The 23088-nt window shown below is 35.5% G+C and overlaps 1 protein-coding gene across 3 annotated transcripts in view; it reads right to left on the reverse strand.

Annotated features, from left to right (window-relative positions):
• LOC145252783 (E3 ubiquitin-protein ligase PDZRN3-B-like) overlaps positions 1 to 23088 on the reverse strand; it is a 703291-nt gene that overhangs the window by 359278 nt on the left and 320925 nt on the right. For all 3 annotated transcript variants that reach the window (XM_080112723.1, XM_080112725.1, XM_080112724.1), the window contains one exon: positions 18006 to 18113. In XM_080112723.1, coding sequence (XP_079968849.1) covers positions 18006 to 18113 — 108 coding nt within the window. The remainder of the gene's footprint in view (positions 1 to 18005; positions 18114 to 23088) is intronic.

Below are 23088 nucleotides of genomic sequence, written 5' to 3' on the forward strand. Positions count from 1 at the left end.
TAAGAGGGTCTTCCAAAAGTAAAGCCTCCCTTTTTTTTTTAAACTAAAAATGTTAAAAAGCTACGAAGACTGGTTTGAGATCACCAAAACGAGCGACTTTTGTGTTCCAGAATTTAGTTTTCTACATAGCCATCACCATTCACAATGCACCTTTGTCAGTAATTTAATGATACGTCTCTATTTTTGACGCACATCAATGACAGGGGAAGCTTTCTTTAATCCTACGATGTCAATATCTACAACATATACATGAAACTTTCAGGCCATGAATTCCTAAGTTCAGTCATCAATGCAATTCGCAATCCTCTCTGATTACATGTTTCCTATTTACTTGCCTCCCAACGAGGGCAGAGTTAGACACTAAGTCGGTTTTTAATGTGAAGAAAACCCAGCTCCCCAAAAAGGGGCACTCTGGATAGGAACAAAAATAAAAATTGTTTCAGTCATGAAGGATTTGTTTCGTGCGCGTGTTATAGTCATCTGCAGACTCAGCAGCTTTGGAATTGTAATGTTTCAACAATTCAGAATGCTCCTCTGCCTGGAAGCGGATGTTGACCATATCAAAAAAGTCGACCTCCTGTTTCATTTTACATTCCTCGTGGAACCACTGGAACCAAGAATATTTGTGTATTCCGATATACGAATGGAAAAGATGGCGACATGGTTTCGAAACGCAAGAGGACCAGAAATTAAATAGTTAAAAGACGTTATTAATGTTTTTAGCATGTTATAATCTTTGTTGAACACATGAGAGAGAGAGAGAGAGAGAGAGAGAGAGAGAGAGAGAGAGAGTAGGGGCCTTTTGAAGACTGTTATAGGGCGCCAAAAACCTGCGAGCCCTGGCAAGGTTTTCAGTAATAGTCATACTCCACTTTAAATTCGACTTTGCGTTACACTTTGCCATCGTTGTTCGGGATTCAAACCATAAAAGCTAGATTGATAGGCGTACATATAACTAGAAGGCAGCGAGAGAGGGAGAGAGAGAGAGACAGAGGGAGAGGGGAGAGAGAGGGGGAGAGAGAAGAGAGAGAGGGAGAGAGAGAGAGAGAGAGGAGTAGGTTGAACAATTATTGGTGATAAAAGAAAGAAAAAGAGTAGTAAATAAAAGTGTGGAAAAGAAAAAAAAGAAACACAGGAAAGAAAAGATAGATAGATAAAGATGAAGCATAAAAGGAAAAGGTTTAAGAAGAGAAAGAGAAAGAATGGGGGGAAAAGAAGTGTTGCGCTGTGTAACAAAAAAGAAAGAAGACAGAGAGAGAGAGAGAGAGAGAGGGGGGAGAGAGAGAGGGGGAAGGGGAGAGGGACTAGAAGTGAAGAAAGATATGGTACATGATAAGCCCGTGGGTGTCAACCCCCCCCGAGAGATGCGGTCAATCCCAACTGGTTCGATAATGCGTTGGGGATACTGTAAAAAAATAAATAAATAAATAGGGCTGATAAACTCTGGGCGAATCGATCAAATATTGAGGGCCCCAAACTGACAGGAATCAAAATTAATGAGATAACGACATATGATTGGCATACTACGCGCTAAATCTTCAAGACAATCGCAGAAAAGTGGTTCAGCTTCAATGGAGGGTCACTGGAGCTTTCTTTATGTATTGTATCTCGTATTGTTAATGTCTTTTTATGACCAATATCTCAAGCGTTCTTCGTGATAGATTTGATGCAATTTTACGCAAGAGTTTTGCAGCCTTTGAGAGTTTACAATAGAAATCGTCGAGATGTGTACATTACCTGCTATTCATCGACCCGGTAGATCTCGGGAAAAGTCCAAATCAGAAAAACGGAGGTGTTTATGACATCGGTTGAATACAAGAACATACGACATAATTCCACAAACGGACAAAAATGAATATCGAGCAAAGCAAAGGCAAATAGAGTCTAATACTGACTTTTGGACCAAAACATCGAGAAGAAATAAGGAAAAACAGTGGGATTTTCTCTCTTAGTGTAAATGCAGTTTTTCTTAAGATGACATAAAATAGTGCAGAATTGTTCTATTCAGGATTACATTGTACCAACTATAAGACAGGAAATCTTTTAATACATACATACATACATACATACATACATATATATATATATATATATATATATATATATATGCGTATATGTATACCTGTGTGTATCGGTATATGTATGTATATATTTGAATATGTGCATATATACGTTATATATATATACATATATTACAATAAAAATACGAGCATGAAAAGTAATATGGTTAAGCTTAAACATGGAAAAGTAAAGGACTAGTTGTCAAAATTGGAAAGGAAAGGACAAGATATTCTAGTAAAAAATATAATAAATGCATAACTTAAAATATTGCAGCATTAAGAATTGATTATATAATGTTATAAATTGAATTAAAAAAATTCTTAATGCTAAAATCGTAAAAATATGTAAGGCGGTGAGCGACGCCTTTTATGACTGGTTTCCGTAGCAATCATGTCGCTTAAGGACTACCGTTGCTACTAATTCACTGCCGTCTCGAAAGAGAAGTAACAAATGAAACAGAGAGAATGAACGCATGAAAAGGAGATAATTCGGGGAGATTTTATTGCAAGCAGACGAGTGCCGTACATTGTTATTACATATGTGTAATATGTGGGGCAAAAAGTAAGACTGACATTAAACAAAGAACAAGTGAATTTATTGGAAGCCTGGAAAAATCATGGATTACAATAGAAGAATTTTTTAAAATTACATTTAAAACATTATATAATCACTTCTTAATGATGCGATATGATTTAGTTATAAATTTATATTTTTTACTAGAATATCTTGTCCTTTTCTTTTCCATCTTTAAGCTTAACTATACTACTTTTCATGCTCGCATTTTTCTATCGTAATATATATATATATATATATATATATATATATATATATACATACATATATATGTGTGTGTATATACACACGTATGTACATACATATATACACATATTTAAATATACACATAGATATGTATACATATACAGATACACACGTATATATATACACACACACATACTCAAACACATACATATATACTCACACACACGCATACATATATACTCATACACACGCATGCATATATACTCATACACACGCACGCATATATACTCATACACACGCACGCATATGTACTCATACACACACACATATATATACTCATACACACACACATATATATACTCATACACACACACATATATACTCATACACACACACACATATATACTCATACACACACACACATATATACTCATACACACACACACATATATACTCATACACACACACATATATACTCATACACACACACACATACTCATACACACACACACATATATACTCATACACACACACACACATATATACTCATACACACACACATATATACTCATACACACACACATATATACTCATACACACACACACATATATACTCATACACACACACACACATATACTCATACACACACACATATACTCATACACACACACACATACTCATACACACACACACACACACACATACTCATACACACACACATATACTCATACACACACACACATACTCATACACACACACACACACACACATATATATATATATATATATATATATATATATATATATATATATATATGCATGTATTTATATATGGAAATATTTCCCCTTCCATGGCTGGTGCAAAAGAATCTTGAAAAGAACAGTTCTGCACTATTTTAATGTCGTCTTAAGAAAAAAAAAAATCAAGATATAATGCTAGTAAATTTTATTTCTAGAATCTCTATTCTAATTCTAGTAAACATCTAATTGATTGACGAACATGTCTACAGGTTGGAGCTTAAGCTGAAGGAGTGCTAAGAAGAAATTGCATTTCAGGGAATCTTGCTTCATTGGTGTCAAATTATTATGGAGTAAATTCAATGCAAATGTGGTATATTTCAATTGAACCTCCCCCCCCCAATTAAAACTCCTTCAAATACTTCAAAAGAAATGTAAACTTGTAAAATATTTTTAATTAATTTCTAATAACTGTGGCTAAAATTAAAACACACACACACACACACACACACACACACACGCACACACACGCACACACACATTAGAGGTATCTTATTTTTCACGGAGAGCTTATTATCCCCTCTTTTTACCCGGTTTGTGTCAAAAATGAAGTTCTATGTAGCCTACATAATCACCATTTGTCTAGTCTAAAATTTATGATGATCGGTTAATTAGTTTAGAAACGAATCCTATACCTGAATTATCTACAGATTATGACTTGTGTTATCTTCCTTTCTAAATTTCTTCGAAAATAATCCCAGCAACCGCTAAAACGGCTGTGTGCATTTTCTGCCCTGTCTCCTGTCACTCGACCCGGTTCTTTTTTTTTTTTTTTTTTTTTTGCATTATTCGCCATTCAGAAGAGAGACTTTCCTTTCCACTGTCATTCGTTTTCGCTGGCTGAATACGAATTTCTTCTACTGCTCCGGCGGCTTTTGTCCTCATCATCGTCATCATCGTCGACGTGATGGCGGTTAAGTGATGAACGGCACGGACTGATAACTCACTATGTCTGTCTGTCTCCATATTTACAAACTATCTCTATCGAAATGAAAGTCGCAGAGCGGCGTTAGGGGCCCACAATTGATTGGATTTTTTTATGGACCGTCCTTTTATGAGGCTTTAGCAGGTTAAAATAGTTTTTAAGGGTCCAAAAAAGGGGCCAATATTTAAAAAAAATCGTTATACGTTTTGTACATTCATCTTAGTTTATTCTTAATCAGATCATATATGTGTCACGTTGGTACAGTGGTAACGTCATCAGCTTTGAATGTTATGATTTTGCTTTCGGTTTCGATTCTAGCTGGTGACACTTAAATATTATTATTTTTTTTTACTTTTGAAACCATGACTATAATAATATATACTAAATCTGGATAAATTAAAATATATTTAAGCGTATTTTACGACCAGGCAAAGCCGGGTGTCCCTTTTTCACTAGCTACTGATAATAGCCAGTGATGTTCTTTAAGTTTGAGTGACAGCCACTTCCAAGATTTTCAGTACTTGCCACGTCGTTCGATAACTATTGTAAATGACTTTGCGTCATTGCAACAACTGTTTGCTATTGATTTCTCGTTGACAACAAGCACTTGTTATTGCTACTGGACAATCTCTGATATTAATAGTTAGTTGTGTGAATAAATAATTATCACAGCAATAACAGCACTGATTAGTCACAGAATTTTCGACAAATTAACAATAAAATCATTGATTGAACATCACAAGAAATTAAGGGAATTGAACTTGCTAGACCTGTTATAAAGCATGTCACACTCCTAAAAACAATATGACATCAACTTAGACTATTGCCACAAAAAATAACTGTATAAACTCAAGGAGCTTAGAAAGACAGAAGTAGATCACCAACCAGATCTCCACTGGAAGAATGTAGAGAGTACTGGGACCGTGGGAAGACTTTTTTTTACACCGAAATCCTAGAAATGTCCTTCGTTACCAAACTTACTCTTCTACCTACCTGGACAAGTTTTTTGTGTTTTAACTTATTTTAAAGGGTGTTTTTTTTTTACTTAGAGAGCTTTGATGTTCTATCTCTATTTTGTTTAAGTTTCGATTTTTGAGCGATTATCAAGGTTTGCCATGGCAGTCAGTAGTCATCTGTTTTTGTTCTACCTCAACAGACTTGGCATTACTTTTGTATCCAAGAGAGAGAGAGAGAGAGAGTGGGGGGAGAGAGAGGGAGAGAAAGGGAGAAAAAGAGAAAGGAAGGGAGAAAGAGAGAGAGAAAGAGAATAGAGGAGGATGGAGAAAAGGAAACGTCTTGTTTGTGTATGATTACGAACCCCTTATATAGTGCCAATGTGGACACCAACAGTCTGACAACTATAGCGCATGAAACAAGAAAGAACATAAGTAGTTAGGATAATATTAAAAAAGGTGGGGTGGGATAAAATAATGTTCCTATTTACAATGCCTCCCCAGGGGACAGCGTTAGACACCAGGGTTGTTTTTTAATGCGGAGAAAAGGAACAAAAATAAAAATTGTCTGAGTCGTGAAGGATTTCCCCTCCACTGACAGAGAACAAGAAATTGAAGTGCAGCCTCTGAAGAACAGGTACTACACTTTGAGGTATTTATTTGCTCTCCTACTGAGCAAATTAGGCACAAGGCCGATTTTTAAAGTGAGGAGTGAAGAGGAAATGGGGACCAACTCCCCGGGGAGTAGCGGAGCTGGATAGTGACAATTGGTATGAAGGGTTGTCCCTACATTGACCAAGGTCTTATATGTGGGGTGCTCCCACATAGGGTCTTTGCTTGCAGTATCTGCCGGAACAGATGGTATTTATTTGCTCCCCCACCGAGCAAATTAGGCACAAGGCCGATTTTTAATGTGAGGAGTGAAGGGGAAATGGGGACCAACTCCCCGGGGAGGAGGGGAGCTGGATGGTGACAATTGGTATGAAGGGTTGCCCCCACATTGACCAAGGTCTTATATGTGGGGTCGCCCCCACATATGGTCTTTGCTTGCAGTATCTGCCGGAACAGATACTACACTTTGATCAACGAACAACAAGAATGTAAACGGCTGAAATATTAAGGATAACTCTTGAATTTGGAAACTAATATACATGAGTTAGAAACGATAACCGGACATAATAGTAACCACAACATAACCGGACATAATAGTAACCATAATAGAAGTAAAACCAAAAGAGAGAGGAACATGGCCTGGAATCAAGGGAACTGAAACTATCTAATTTTAAGTTAACCTCCCCCTCACCAAAATAAATGTAGTGTTGCATCGACTAGCATCACACCAAATAGTTCAGAAGGGTCGAGGAGGATGGACAGATCGAGGAGAGAATGCACTAACCAAACGTCCATTGAATGAGAGCAAAGAGGACTGAGACCTTCAGGAGGCCTATTTCCACTCAAATTACAGTTAAACCCATGGTCGTTACCAGCAACAGGTCAGTGCAAAACGGTTGCTGCGATAACGCAAATTCATATGCAAGATTATCGAAAAAGGTAGAGTACTAGAAGTTTGGAGGAACTTGTCACTCAGACTCCAGTGAATAACCCATGTTGTTGACAGAGAAATTGTTAATGGTGGCCTTTGTGAGAATGTCTAGTGACTACTACTACTACTACTACTACTACTACTACTACTACTACTAATAATAATAATAATAATCACCCAGGAATTCAAGAAAATTAAAACTCCTCAGAAATCCAATAATGTGATTCCTTCAAAAATGGATGACACTATTTTCAGCTCTGCACAAGATTGTATTTAAACCTCGAGGAGGATAAAAAGGCTTAAGAAGTTGAACATGACTCAGATTTTTACTGCTTAGAGTACTGGAATATTGGGAAGCTTATTCTCACTGAAATTTTATCGAAAAAAATGAAAGTCGTTATCAACGAGAAATCAGTGGTAAGCGGCTGTTTTTCTAGCGTAACATTATTGTAATAAGAAATGCCGTTGCACTTAGTTATATTTGTTAGTTAAATTATATTAGTTAAGTAATGTTGAACCTGGTTGGTATAAGATGGGTGATCATTTGGGAATACTAGGCGCTGTATGCGCTCTCTTCATTTGTTTCCAGTCGTCCTATACAAACACTTCACTTGCCACTGGTATTTAACAATGTAGACTCAGGAGAGGCGTAATTAGAGATAGCACACCTGCCACAAAAAAAAAAAAAAATCCATGCGCAGGTACTTCTTCATGAGTATCCATAGTTTGTCAAAGACTGAAGGATCCTTTATTATTTGTATAAATAATTTAGGTAAAATAATTAAGAGTCACTCGATATGAAAGCATAATAATAGAAACAATACACATGATAATAGTAACGACAGAAATTATTGCAATTGTAGAGATAGGAAGGTTTGCCCGTTATATGAAAATTGATTAACAAAATGTATAGCACATTTAAAAATGTGTCCTCAGCAAATAATTATAGTCTCGAAAAATATAACATTGAAAGTAGTTGTAATGATTTGTATATTAGATATAGAGACCATAAAAAATCATTTTATAACCCAAATAAGAGACGGAAGACCTCAACTGTCTCTTTAAGAAAATAATATCGTACCTATAATAAGATGGAGTATCGTAAAAACAACTTTAGAAATATTTGTTGCGGAAGGAGGAATGTTCTACTAAAAAATCTCTGATTGTAAATAGCTGAAGAGAACAACAATATTATTGATCGGTTCACCGAAAATTTGTACATGATAATCATCTTCCTTATACATAACGCTATCTTGTTGGATTTTCCATATTAAAATAAATACAGAAAAACATCGATATTTGATTCTGTCTAGCAAAAATATCTTAATTATATTTTTACAGCACAATATTTACACTAGAAAAAGTATAATTCACTGTAGATTCTTTCAGAAAATAATTATTTCGGCAAGGAAAATTATTATAATGGTTAGTTGATTTTTTTACGGCATATCAACTCTTTTCGGGTTATTTAATGCCGAATCCAAAGATTTTGAAGACAATTTTTTTAATAGAATATATTTGTTGTTTTCAAGTCGGTTTCTATTTAACCGATAGTTGGGACCCTAACAGGTACTACTACTCCGGGTCAGATTGGACCTGGGAGCAATGGTAATTAAAGGGTGGCTCCACACACCCCAAAGCCCGCAAGCTGGGGCCTCACAATTGGATAGTGTTTAAGGTCATATCCAGGACCAGATTATAATGGAGACAATATTAAATGATGATTTATAAGGCTGTAAATGATAATGAATCCTACTTCAATTTAAAGGTAAGAATTAGAGGGTTTTTTTTACCATCTCTTCATGAATTACGGAAACCTGTAAATCAAAAAAATAAGCTACGCTAATATTAATAAATCCCGGGCTACGCCTCGTAATATACCTAGTATATAAATTCCGTAGGCCCTACTGCTCTATGAATAGGACAATAGATATATATTTTTTTAAATCTATAAGACAATATACAATACTACACCCTTTTTTTTAAATTTATTTTTTATTGCATTTTCACTCCAAACAAGACACAGCGCCACTTTGACGTAAAGAGCTACTATCTGGAACATAATTTGCAGGGATACTATATAGGGAGTTGAGCAGCAAGATGTCTCTTTACATTATACTTGAATTTCTGCATGTCAATACAGTCAAGAAATCAGGGACCTGAAAGGGAATTCCAAATGTAGCAGTGTGAGGGAAGAAACTATTAGAGTACAGTAGAACCCCGGTATACGGTATTAAAAAATTAATAACAAAATACAGTACAGTATATAAATAATACACATGTATATAATCAAATAACATTATAAATAACACTGTAACCCGGGGCCGGAAAACATGTCATTCTACATCGTAACCTAAAAAAAAAAAAAAAAAAAAAAAAAGTATCCTGGGGCCACCGTCTCCTGGGGTTATAATGTAGAAGACCTAACATCTAGGGATCTCTATTATGTAGGGGTGGAATTTTGCTGCTTGTCGAGTTTGTCGGGGGTATTTACGTCCGGAGGGTACAAGGGCTTGTAGTGCTTCAAAGGACCTACCATTAAAATAGTTGTAAAACAGTAGAGCGATGCAACATTTCGTCGATGGTACAGAGGTTGAGTCTTAGTTGACAGTGCGGGACCTGTTAGGTTGGTCTTTTTTGTAACTCTCTAAGACTGAGAGAGAAAGTCTTAAAGTATTAAGCCACTAACTTATTGCCCGAAAGAGCAATGTAAATTCGCGTGAACAGATTTGCCCGTTTTTAATGTGTGTAAATTTTATCTTGATTTCTAAAATATATCATATGTATCCAGCGTCCTATTTTTTTTTTTACACAGTGATCACCACTTATCAAGGCCCGGAAGCCACTCAAGGATAAGGGTTATTGCAAGTACATTACGTTACTGTGGAGATTTGATGAAGTGTTTACTTAAGAGGGCGGTTCATTAGGAATTTGTTAACATTGGACTTGAACACATTAAAGTTGTAGTCCGGTGAGAAGCAGGCAGACGGAACAGAGTTCCACAGGCGTGCACTTCTAAGAAAGAAGCGTTGTTCATGGAATCCACGTTTTGATTTAGGCACAGATATAGAGTGGGGGAAATTTTTCACAGTGGATTCAGCTAGACGGGTGTTTTCGTGAAAGATTGGCGAGGGGGGGACCAGAGATTGGAGTTCAGACAGCACCTGCTATGGAAATAACGATAAAACAAGGATATGCTCGCACCGTCTTTTCTGTGGGAGAGAGGTTGCAGGGTAGAGAAAAGGGCATCCCCCACTAAGCCACGAAGTCTATTTTGTACTCTTTCAAGGCAGGATAGGCTGTTTTTAGCAGCTCCTGCCCAGATATGGCAGCAGTATTCCATCCTTGGACGTACTTGGCTTTTATATAGATAGAGAATTTCATCAATAGTAAGATATCTTCTGGAGCGGTTTATTTATTATTTATTACATTTATTACATTTTCTGAATAAGATAAGACAACTAGATTCGATTTTAAAATTAACCAGGAAGGAGGCCCGACGTTGCCCAGGAATGAATGAGAAACAACGAATGTTTTACCTCCTCCATATTTCATTGCAATCGAAATCGGTAAATCGACCATTTTTCAATCTTTCCGGCAGTGACTTAGTCCACAAAACATTGTAGCTAATATTGCACTGTAGAGAACCTATCGTTGATATTTTAAAATTATTTTATATAATGGCTTGAATTAAAGTTTAAAATGCAAATATGAAGTATCATGGTTCAATTGTGTCCTATAAGAAACATAAATTTCGAACGCGCCCCTGCCATATGCCATATCAAAGAATCTACTGCTGATTTTATATGCCGGGCCTTTCTACTTGTGCGGTGATAATGCCATGAATTAAAGTTTAAATGCAAAAGTCAAGTAATAAATTGTGTTCTAAACAAACACTTATTTCGAACGCACCCCCCCCCGTCATATCAAAGGGCCTACTGTTGATTTTATATGCTTTCTGCTTGTACGGCAATAAAACTTCTCAAATGCACTAATGATGATAGGTTGTTTACGGCGTTATCTTTTAGTCAAAAGGAGCGGACGAATTGGACTTTTTCGATTATCGATATTTATTGGAGATATTCTGATACAAAACACTGCCGGGCATGTAAAATACATTTCTATGAAAAAAAAAAAAAAAAAAAAAAAATCGGCACAGGCGTTTAAGAGTCCATAGGGAACGAACTCACACGCACAATTCATTTTATGTAGTAGCAGAGATAAGCATTATAGAATTAATCTCTCTGGTTTCTTCTCTCTGTATGCATTCATGTGTATATTCACGACTTTTGTTTAGTTTTTCTATTTATTTTTGATAGATGTCATCTCGGTTTTATTTTTTCATTTCTGGTTCGGACGAAAATAAAATTAGAAAGAAAATAATTAAAGACGAATGGAAGTAAATAATGGATAAACCAATTAATTAAATTTTAAATCGCTGAAGAAAAACAAAAAAAAATCTTGAAATATGGATTCACTGTCACAGGGGTTTAGAAAAGATCCAATTAAAGAAGGCCATCTGAGATTTGACGATTTATATTTAAAATAAAAATTATAAAAGTAAAAAAAAAATTATAAAAGTAAACAAAAACAATTATAAAAGTAAACAAAAAAGGGCATCTGAGATTTGACGATTTATATTTTTTTTAAAATTATCAAAGTAAAAACAAATTATAAAAGTAAAAAAAAATTATAAAAGTAAAAAAAAAATATAAAAGTAAAAAAAAGAAAAAGAAAAAGTAAGAAAATAAATAACGGACACGCACGTAAAACTGTAAAAATCGAAAAATCATTTGAGTCAAAAAAAAAAAAAAAAATGAAAGCAACAAAAAGCTAAAAAAAAAAAAAAAAATTTTAATCCAAAACACACGCAACTTGAAAAAAAAATAATTAAAAACAGCAGCAAAAAAGTATTTAAAAAAAATGTTGCCGTTTTGTCGGGAGAGGTTCACAATTCTTCACACACGTGATTCTTAGAAGATGACACTAAATTTATCGCTATAAGAAAGAAATAAAGACAACTCTAGTACTACTACTACTAATAATAATAATAATAATAACACTTTTACCCTTCTAACAACTATTGGATCTAATTCTTCATTCTGAAATAACGGCAATAATGGGACGTTCTTTCTTTCTTATTCTTACGCAGAGTTTTCTTATATTCCCATCTGTCTGTATTTATCCCTACTCTCCTTTTTTTCGCGGGGTTCGGAGTTGGGCTCCGACTAAGAACAAATAACCCAGTCCGTTGGCTGACTTCCTTCGCTTCGTGATTTCCCTTCGTAAATTTCCGTCCGTTTTTGTCCCTCCTCCTCCCGCATCCATCGAATCCCTAACTCTTTACTTCCCCTCCTACCTGTCATCCGCCTCCCTTCCAGCCAATTTTCACTTTTTGCTCTCCCTTTCTTTTGCACCCTCCCATTTTCTCACAACCACCATGGTCATCACGTATTCTCTTTACTACGCCCATCTACTTCATTACACATGCCCATCTTCCTCTCTATCTTCATCTTACTAAAACTCTACCTATCCGCTGTCTTCGCATTTTTAAGTCTATTTCCCCTCCTTGGATTGTAACTTGAGCAGCGTGCAGTGTAACATTTGTTTTTCGTTTTAATTTTGTTTATTGGCACCATATTTTATACGGGTTTACAGTTTGGTATTTAATTGTTTTACGAAAGTTGTCTTTTTTTTTTTTTTTTTGCAACTATTAAATTTTATGTAAATAGCAGTAGTAGAAAATGAAAGAATTACTGGCTGTCCCGGCACGGGGCAGCCCGGGATTTATTAATGTCATTTTAGTTTTAATTTCTAATTTTTAAAATTATAATGAAAAATAACTTTGTTTAAGTTACGAAGAGATAGAAGCAAAGCTGGACAGGTAAGGGAGATCACTCATAATTTTACCTTTCAGTCAATATAAAAAAATATCTCCATTGAACTTACCAACAAGTGTATAAACACTTATACACTCGTCAGGAACCTAGGCTCCACTCGTCCGCTGATAAACCTATTTGTACCTTAGTACTTGTAGATATGGTCTATTAATTTAAAACGCAGTCACATATCCACTTATTACTTTAATATGAGTGGAGATAGAGAGACAGAGTGATGGAGAGCAAAAGACAGAGAGAGAGAGAGAGAAAGAGAGAGAAAAAGAGAGACAATAAGAGAGAGAGAGAAAGAGAGAGAGAAAGTGGGAGAGAGAGAAAGAGGAGCGGGAGAGAAAGAGGGAGAGAGAGAAAGAGGGAGAGAGAGAGAAAGAGGGAGAGAGAGAGAAAGAGGGAGAGAGAGAGAAAGAGGGAGAGAGAGAGAGAAAGAGGGAAAGAGAGAAAGAGGGAAAGAGAGAGAGAGAAAGAGGGAAAGAGAGAGAGAAAGAGGGAAAGAGACAGAGAAGGAAAAAGACAGAGAAGGAAAGAGGGTAGACAGATAGAATGATAGCCTATCCCGGTACATTTAACTGAATTTTGCGTTCCCTATTGAGGAAAACAACACGGACCCATTTTGACTGCTTGAAGTCTCGTTAACCAAAAGGCCTACATTCTCCACCCAAAAGTCACGCAGTCTCGTCGACTTCCGTTCTAGTTTTACCTCTGATCATTAATGTTATTCAAACCTTTTCTTTTCAAACAAATACCATCAGTATAGAACGCATTCTGAGCTTTATAGATCATTATTTAAAATTAACTCCATTCTAACAATCTTCCATGTCGGAATATTATTTTTCGGAAAAATATATTACACACTCTCCTTACTACGACCAGCTACTTCATTACACATGTCCATCTACCTTGCAGTTTTAATGTTACTAAAATCTTACCCATGAACTCAGTTTTAAGTCTTTGCTTTCTTTCCCATCTTTTAATCCCTCGCCAAATGTTAACTAGAGCAACCTGCAATCTAAAATTTAAAAACTATATTTATTGCCACCGTATTTTATACGGGTTTACAGTTTGGCATCTGTTTTACGAAATTTTTATGTTTTTAAACTATTAAATTTTTCTTATATGAGCAGAAAAAAAATTTACTGGCTATCCCGGTCCGACACAGTCCGGGATTAATTAATGTCATATTAGTTTAAATTTTAAAATAATAATAAAAATTATTGTATATTATTACATTTTATTTTATTTATTTTTCATCTCAAGGGATCCCCCCCCCCCGCACAAAAAATAAATAAAACAAGTAATATATAATACAATTCGGTACGGATCCGACAGTGAAAGACCAGGTAAAAAACACACACAACTGGATTTATAAAACCATAACACCCAACCTTGATCGTTCCTTGAGGCCCGTGGCGGAGTAGGTAGAAGGGTTGATTCTACGTTCCAAGTGAGAATTGTCTGAAGATAGCGGTTTTAATCCTAACTAAAGCAGGCCAGAGGATTAGTTGGCCAAAATGTAGTGAGACGACAACTATGGAAGGCAGTAATTACTTGATGCAAAAAAAAAATGAATAATTCAGTTTTAGTCACAAAGAGATGGAAATATGACTCGACATGTAAACTAAATCACATTTCATCTCTAAATTGATGTATGAATTATCTCTTTTACTTATCGTAGTATGTACGTATAAGCCATACGCTCGTAGGGAATCCATATTCCTTCTGTCTGTTGGTAAACCTATTTGTACGATGCTTACGAAAATAGTTTATTAAAAAGCAAGGAATAGTCACAGAAAATATCAGATAGAGACATTTCTTTCGCACGCACCCTGGAGAGAGAAAGGAGGGAGAAAGAGAGAAGGGAAGACAGAGAGAAGGGAATGGAGAAGGAAAGAGAGGGAGACGGGAAGAGAGAGAGAGAAGGGGATAGAGAGGGAGAAGGGGAGAAAGAGGAAGAAGGGGGAAAAGATGAAAAAGGAGGAGAGGGAGAAGGCGGGAATAAGAGAGAAAGAAGGGGAGCTTCTTCCTCTCTCAGAGGAAGAAGGGGTGAGTAAGAGAGGAAGAAGGGGGAGTAAGAGAGGAAAAAAGAGAGAAGGAGAGAGAGAGAGAAGAAAGGAGAGATATCGAGAGGAGCAGATAGATAAACGGCAAGCTTTTCCCACTGCATTTAGTTGCATTTTGCGCAACTTATTGGGGACGTCATCCTAGACACGTCTTTCCTTCCTGAAGTCTAACCAGACAAGATTCTAAAATACTCTGTGGTTTTGTCAATATCACATCTAGGGTAACCTTTTAGCGTTTACGTGCCACTCACACTTTTCCATTCGAGCAACTGCCCTCAGTATGTTACACAATTTGACGTGTTTAGATCATTATTTAAAATTGTCACCATTGTAGCAATCTTCTTTTCCGGAATAATTATTTCCGGAAAGAAAATGAAGCGAATTCTACATTTTTAGAGTAAAATGTTGCACGGATAAAAACAATGAATTGTTAATCAGAATTAAGATAATATTTTGACAAGCGTATTGCTATTTAGGTCTGACATAAACTATTCAACAATGTAACTTGACATATAACATGGCTAGGATCTAAAAAATATGCAGCATTATGTTTTGCATGTGCCACTGTGTTGTCACTCCCCCAATCGCCAGAAGGGGATTTGACCACCCGCGGAGAAATACAGAGGAAAGGTGGACAAGAACCCAATTCGTCAGAACTCATCCTTTTTTGCAGTTATTAATCATTGGTGTAAGGAGGCATATTTTTGTTCCTCTGTAAAAGAGGGAGGGGCCTCTTCTCCAGTAGTTAGCTAAGGTTAGTCAACTTTTTAAAAAGTTTAATGGTTGAAGTTAATTGTTTTTATTGTAATATATTGTGAATATTCCTTGTAAAAATAAATAGTTAAGATTTTCTTATATATTACAATTTGTGCTGCGTGTTGTTTAGTCTGCTTTAAACATCAAGACGTATGCTGACACCCTTTTCAGCCAGAACCCAACAGGAGGGGGCAAACTTTAAGAATGGAGAACTAACTAAGGAAAAAACCCACACTAATTCCAAGTGTGCATCCACTTTTTTTTTGAAGAGGACATCCAAGTAAACTATGAAAATAGTGTTGTATGGGTCGGCCACTCAAGTGACCGACTCATATGATTACAAATATATCCCATCAAATGTACATCCATCAAAATAAAACAATCTTTAATTAAATTAATCTCATAAGAATTAGAACAAGACGCTCATAACCTATTCTTTATATTCGCTGATTTACCCAGCATTGACTGGTATCCATGCTAGTGCTTAATATAATTATAAAGAATTGCCACAGGTAGAATGAATAAGAATACATAGACGACACTGCCAAGTTTGCTGCAAATAAGGTAAAATGGGTCTACTGCACTAGAAAATATTATATATGGAAGGGGACAGACCCCAGTAATTAATGAAAACCGTAAATAGGATTAAAAAATAATATTTATTTATTATAAGGAAAAGGCTAGAATCGAACCCAGTATCCAAAATTTAAAAGTGAATACATGATGCAATCTCAAGAATTTAGTGAATTGACCATTGTGTTTAGAAATAACTAAATTACAATACAACTATTAGGTCAGATATCGGACAATGTAAATTAAGGACTGTCTTTGTTTTGCCAAAAATATGTTGGGCATATGTGTATGTAAATCCATATGAGGAATCACATGGCTGGGCACGATTCTGGCGTCACAAAGAAAATTAAGTTCAATATATTCAGTTAAGAGGGTTCGAGTCAGTCAGAGATCAGAGAGAGAGAGAGTAAGAGAGAGCGAGAGAGAGAGAGAGAGCAGTAGAGACAGATCAGTCAGGGTCGAGTCGTGAAGCAGAAGAGTTAGCTAAGCCCCTTACGGAAGCGTGACTTTTTTCTCACACATATATTGCTTTGTGTTTCTATGGTTATTCATAGATGTGTATCTAATGCTTTTACGATATATATATATATATATATATATATATATATATATATATATATATATATATATATATACTAGCAAAAGTACCCGTCGTTGACTGGGCTCAAAAACAGCCTTCAGAAAATGGGCTCTGATTTATGAAAGTATGATAGGTTATGAAAAGGAAGGGTTGTAAAGAGATAGCTTCGAATTTGATGATATCAAAACCAAAGCAAAATATGATCAAAGTAAAAATAAATAGATAAAACCCTTAATTAATTATACCATACCTGTTCACACTGAAACACTTATCACAATATTCTGTGGATCTATATTAAAAAAACTTGTGAAACTTTGTGACATATTTCCATTGTATGAAGGTCAGGCGCGAACGAACACCCAATAATTTTATTATACCATATTTCTTCAAACTAAAAAATAATTATCAAAGTATACTTATGCAGATAGATATGAAAAGTCTTTATTAAAGTTCGTGCGTATTTCCATTCTATGGAGGCCAGACGCGAACGCAGACCCTAAAATTTTATTATACCATCCTTATTTAAGTTAAAACATACTTATCAAAGTATTATGTACATCTATATCAAAAACACGTGCAAACGTTTTTTTTTTTTTAATTTTTAAATTTTTTATTTCCATACTTTATGGACCATGCGCGAACGCAGACCCACCAATTTTAATGAACCACCGTTCTGCCAGAACAAACACCCATTCCTGTGTCTCGATACACCATCTATCATTATATGTAATCGGTTTTTTTAAAATAGTCAACAATATAGGAGCCTATTCGTGACCAGATGCACACACAGCTTTATATTATATATATATATATATATATATATATATATATATATAAGGTAGTGCTCATTGAAAAGTAGAATTGTATTTTAGTATTTTTTACGTTGGCAAACAGTTTTTTTGGGCCACATATATGCATACATATTTTAGATCTGAGGTATCTAGACTGAATAAAGTCGCATATGAAACAGGTATGCACATATGTAGACAAAACTATTTGTGTAAATAAGTATTTATAATATATATATATATATATATATATAATATATATATATATATATATATATATCTTGCGTAGGAATTAGTAGAAAACTGACACTTACCTTAAGTATTTGATCATGTAATTTTAAGCCTTTCTTATCGGCGATCCCACCTTCGGTAACACGAGAGATAATTATTTCTTCAGGAACATTGTCACTACTTTTTTCAGGCTGCAATTAAAGTAGAAACGAAATGATTAAATTTAAACAACATACATATGGTTTTGGTTATAATTATTACGTCGTGGGTACGATTTTAGACTAATTCCACTGTGAAAAATTTCCCCCGCTCTATATCTGTGCCTAAATCAAAACGCGGATTCCATGAACAAGGCTTCTTTCTTTGAACTGCACGCCTGTGGAACTCTGTTCCGTCTGCCTGCTTCCCTCCGGACTACAACTTGGATGTCTTCAAGTCCAATGTTAACAAATTCCTAATGAACTGCCCCCTTAATTAAACACTTCATCAAATCTCGACACTAACGTAATGTACTTGCAATAACCCTTATCAAGGCCCGGAAGCCACTCAGGGATAAGTGGTGATCACTGTGTAAAAAAACAAAACAAAAAAAAAACTTCGGATGCCGTTGGGTAAGGAATCGTCATCATACCAGCACCACAAAATTCATTAATTTCCCAACCCTTCAGCTATTTTCTTTTTTGCCTTCGCTATCTCGAATTCGACTTCTCAGTAGTTTATTCAATCTGGGGATGGAACATTCTACCGGATGTCAAATATTCCCACCCTTACTCAGATATTCCAACCGAGAGATCTTTTTAAAGATTCTGACCATCCCTTTAAGTGCAATTATTTGAATCTCTCTTGCACTTGGTTCATCTTGATGAAAAGCATCTCGGTTATCGCAATGCCACATTCACCCTAAATTGTTACTGTTAATAGATATACATATACTGCACTATGATCCTAGTCAAAATGCATCAGAAAATATTAAGCAATTAACAAGAACGAACGGATTGAATTCGGCAGTAGATCAACAGATAAAAAGCTTGATATGCCGCACAATAAAAAAAGAAAACAAACCATAATAAGTATTACTAATCAAATTTCAATATTTCAATGTAAAAAATGGGTTGACAAAATAAAACAAATCCCATGAAACAGATTTGAGCAATTTGTCGCAATATTTAAACGCATGTGCGTAAAATAAAGGTTAAAAAGAGAAAATTCCATGCAAGTAAGAAAATATAACTTTTCGTTAGTAATAATGAAGTTATGAGTTAGGTCGACGTGTACAGGTAATTACGTTATGGGAAGAAGTACGTAGGGGAAACGTAAGAGAGTTCCTGCCTTTGTGAAATAAGGTATCAAAGTGATCGGGCGCGGTTGTCGAGGCTTCCGACGTCATGGTCCAAAGGATGCAGGTCATTTACATGATTTACAGCTGATAAGTTGCCTGTTCCGTCTACTCGTTTCAACTCGTTCGCTCAAGACTCCTTGACTAACTCTCCTGTAGATATTCAAACTAATCCTTTATACTTACGTTATTCAACTACACAAATACCTAACAGGTAGACTTATAAGTCACATTTTCCCTAACCTAATTTTTATGATTTTATATGTAGGATTCTTCCGGCTTCTCTTTCATTTTTAATTGTTTTCTTGCGTATGTTTTCTTTATTAAATTGTTAGATGAAAGTATAAAATATGTACAAAAAGCTCCCCTCTCTCCATGTTATTTGTTTGCTTGGCGTGAAGATATTTCTTTCTTTTGTGTGTAACATACTGCTCAATTTATGTGTGTAATTATAGTTTAGTATGACTATACTAGCAAGGAGACCCGACGATGCCAAAGACTGAATGACGATCAACGAATGTTTCACCCTGCCATATTTTATTGTCATCGAAATCGGTGAAATCGTCCATATTTTTTTTTCAATCAAATCGACTGATTACCTGCTCTAGTTTGAGACCCACCGCAGTGCATCGAGAGGAAGTTTCACATGTTTCCTTGTACGACTTAGTCCACAATACATTGTAGTCTACATTGCACTGTAGAGAATCTACTGTTGATTTTATAAAATTATTTTATATAACAACTTTAATTAAAGTTTAAAATGCAAAAGTCAAGTATCATAGAACAATTGTGCTTCAAGCAGAAACATTCATTTCGAACGCGCCCCTATCATATCAAAGAACCAACTGTTTATTCGCAAATACGAGTGGCGTTCCAAAAGTAGACTTTTTTCTTTTATACATCCCGAATGGATTAGAGGGGATTGCAAATAACATTGGTGGCATGACGGAACTTATGCAATCGTGACCTGAACGTTTCATCTCTCTCTTGCAGATTTTGGCAGTATAAGAAAACAATCCCTGTCATAAACGTGTGCCAGAAGCATCATTTGAATAGACATCGCCCCCAGAGAAATAGTATTCTGACCTTCAAAAATGCCTGAGCTGCCCTATCGACATTCCCCAGTAGGGGCGTCTAGAGCGAAGAGCAATGAACTAACTTCTTCTCAAAGAGTGAGAAGTCAGATCCTAGAAGGGCAAAGCCACGAAAACTTCACAGAACTATACCCCCGCCAACAGAAAATAAGTCACCTCAATAATGGTCTAGACTGGTGACGGTGTTATTTTCGTAAGAATTCTAACTGCGAAATAGATGTCTCTGATTTGGATCGGTGAGATGGTCCGTTGGACAAGAACTACAGACGGATATTAAATTAAAGTAAAAAGTAAAGGGATCAATAAAACTCAACTTGGAAATTTAAATAATTGGTTAGATAATAATAAAAAATAGATTATGATATATTAGTGGGGGAGGGCGCCCGGCTTTGCCCGGGCCTAAAATACGCTTAAATATGATATTTTATTCTGTCCAGATTTCGTATATATTATTATAGAGTCGTAAGTTCAAAAGTAAAAAATGAATAAATAAATAAATAAACTATTTGGGCGCCATCAATTAAAATCGCAACCGAAAGGAAAACTGTAGCATTCAAAGCTGGTGACGTTACCACAGCACCAACGTGGCACGCATATGAACTAGTTAAAAAATAAACATAAACTAAGATGAATATACAAATGTTTAATGATTTTTTTTTTCAATTTTGATTCATTTTTAACCCTTTAAAACCCATAAAAGAACTGTCCGTAAAAGATCCAATCTTTTGAGGCCCCTGGCGCTGCTTTGCGACTTTTATGTTCAGAAGAGATAGAGTTTAAAAACATGGAGACAGACAGACAGACAGACAGACATATTGCCTTTTAAATATTAGGTAATTGGCGTTCAATTGATTTTGTTATATTTGGTTCCTTTGTTTTACGGCATATCAAGTATTTTCGGTTTATTTAATGCCAAATTGTGGTAAATATATTTTTATACTTCAAATTGTTTATGTCGTTAAATATTTAATCATGGCGTTTCATTTGATTGTTTCGTAGAGATTTTTTTTTTTTTTTTTTTTTTTTTTGCAAAACATTATTGCATTTTGCAAAAGGATAGGAAATAAAAATAACAATTATGTTTGGTGTAGTTTGGGTCAGGCAGGCTGTATCTTCAAACAGCCTTATCTGGTAGCATCATGATTGAACTATGATGCGATCAAATCAACATGTCTCGCTTGCCCAGTTCAGGCAAGTGCGAGATTACATAAATAAATATATAAATCATATCTATAAAGGAATCTTGTCGGATTATAAAATCACGACTCAAATAGCATCACAGATCGATATTTGATTCTGCCTAGGAAGATTATGAAGAGAAGAAAGTGCAATACGAATATTAAACCGAACGTGTCCAATTATTATATCATGCCTGTTATGACTTCGTTGTACAGCAATGCTAAAACTAAGAGTGGCACAGGGTCAAAATAAAATGAACACCAGGTATTTTTCTTACCAGTTCAGTTAAGAGAATGTGATTATCAACTAAGAGCACGGATCGACCCTTTGTATTAATATGGTCTCGTGGGGAGCCAAGTAAAGTGGGGAAGAAAGCTTCTAGCGTTATTCCTCGAAATCGCCGTTTTTAAGGCACGAACGGAGTGTCTTGTTCAAACGTCGAGACGCGAATGAAAACGAGCAATCTCAAAAGCCGCACAGACACCAATAGCAATTTGCACACAGACTCTCTCTCTCACCATCGTCCTGTCTCTCTCTATATATTTACCTCTCTCACACACACATGGACACAAAAACACGCACTCGGAGCGATGGAGGCACGTGTCTAAACGGTTGACAAAAACAAGGAGAAATGACAGGATTTATTAATGCGAGAAAGACACAGATATTTGCTAAGAACGTGAAATAACCTCACTGGTGACAGATGACTCCCTAACGCGTAAGCATCCGTACGATAAACGGACAGACAGACGAACAGATATACAGATAGATAGATCGAAAGATATTTTCGTTTTACTTTATTTTTGTTTCTTAATAAATGTATCTCTCTCCTACGACAAAATGATATGACACAAGGCCGAGGAAAGTGGGATTTGAAAACAAACCGCCATAGAAGAAAACACTGGCCTGCAAAAAATTGCTGAGCTACCCCGGCGGCATTCCATGGTAGGGCGATTCAGGCGATTCAACTAACTCCTATTCAAAAATTTGAGAAGGTAAAGCCTGGGAGAGTGGAGCATCAGATTTCGTATTTATTATATTATATTGGACTCAATATATAGTAATGATTTAAAAAGTTAAAAAAAAAAAAAATGACTCGTGCGCGTGCGCCACTACATGGAATCGAATCGAAAACGTTTAGTTTACGATTTACTTTTTCCTTTGAGGTTAATGTCTGAGCTATGAAGACATGTTTCCTGCAAGGCTAAAAATTTAAATATGAACAAATAGCTATTATGTTACGCATGCATATTCGTAATGCCGCCGTTCGACCATCATCTGGCAAATTCCATTTTTATAATAATTCCATTTTTATAATTTTCACACTTTTGAACCGATTTCCCCGGCTAAAACTTAAATATACAGTTTCGCATGGGGTTGAATACCTTATATATTAAGTTTCATGTCTGCAGATTAAAACTGATAGGAGTTTAGTAGGCAAAATTTTTAAATAAAAATATACACGTATACATAAATATATGTATAAACTGGTTTGCTAAAACCTTTTTACGCGAATATTAAGCAAGTATAAATCGTGTAGAATATAATTACACGTAA

This window comes from Euprymna scolopes, chromosome 29 (assembly GCF_053919585.1).
Source record: "Euprymna scolopes isolate OS-2025 chromosome 29, ASM5391958v1, whole genome shotgun sequence".
Lineage (NCBI taxonomy): Eukaryota > Metazoa > Mollusca > Cephalopoda > Sepiida > Sepiolidae > Euprymna > Euprymna scolopes.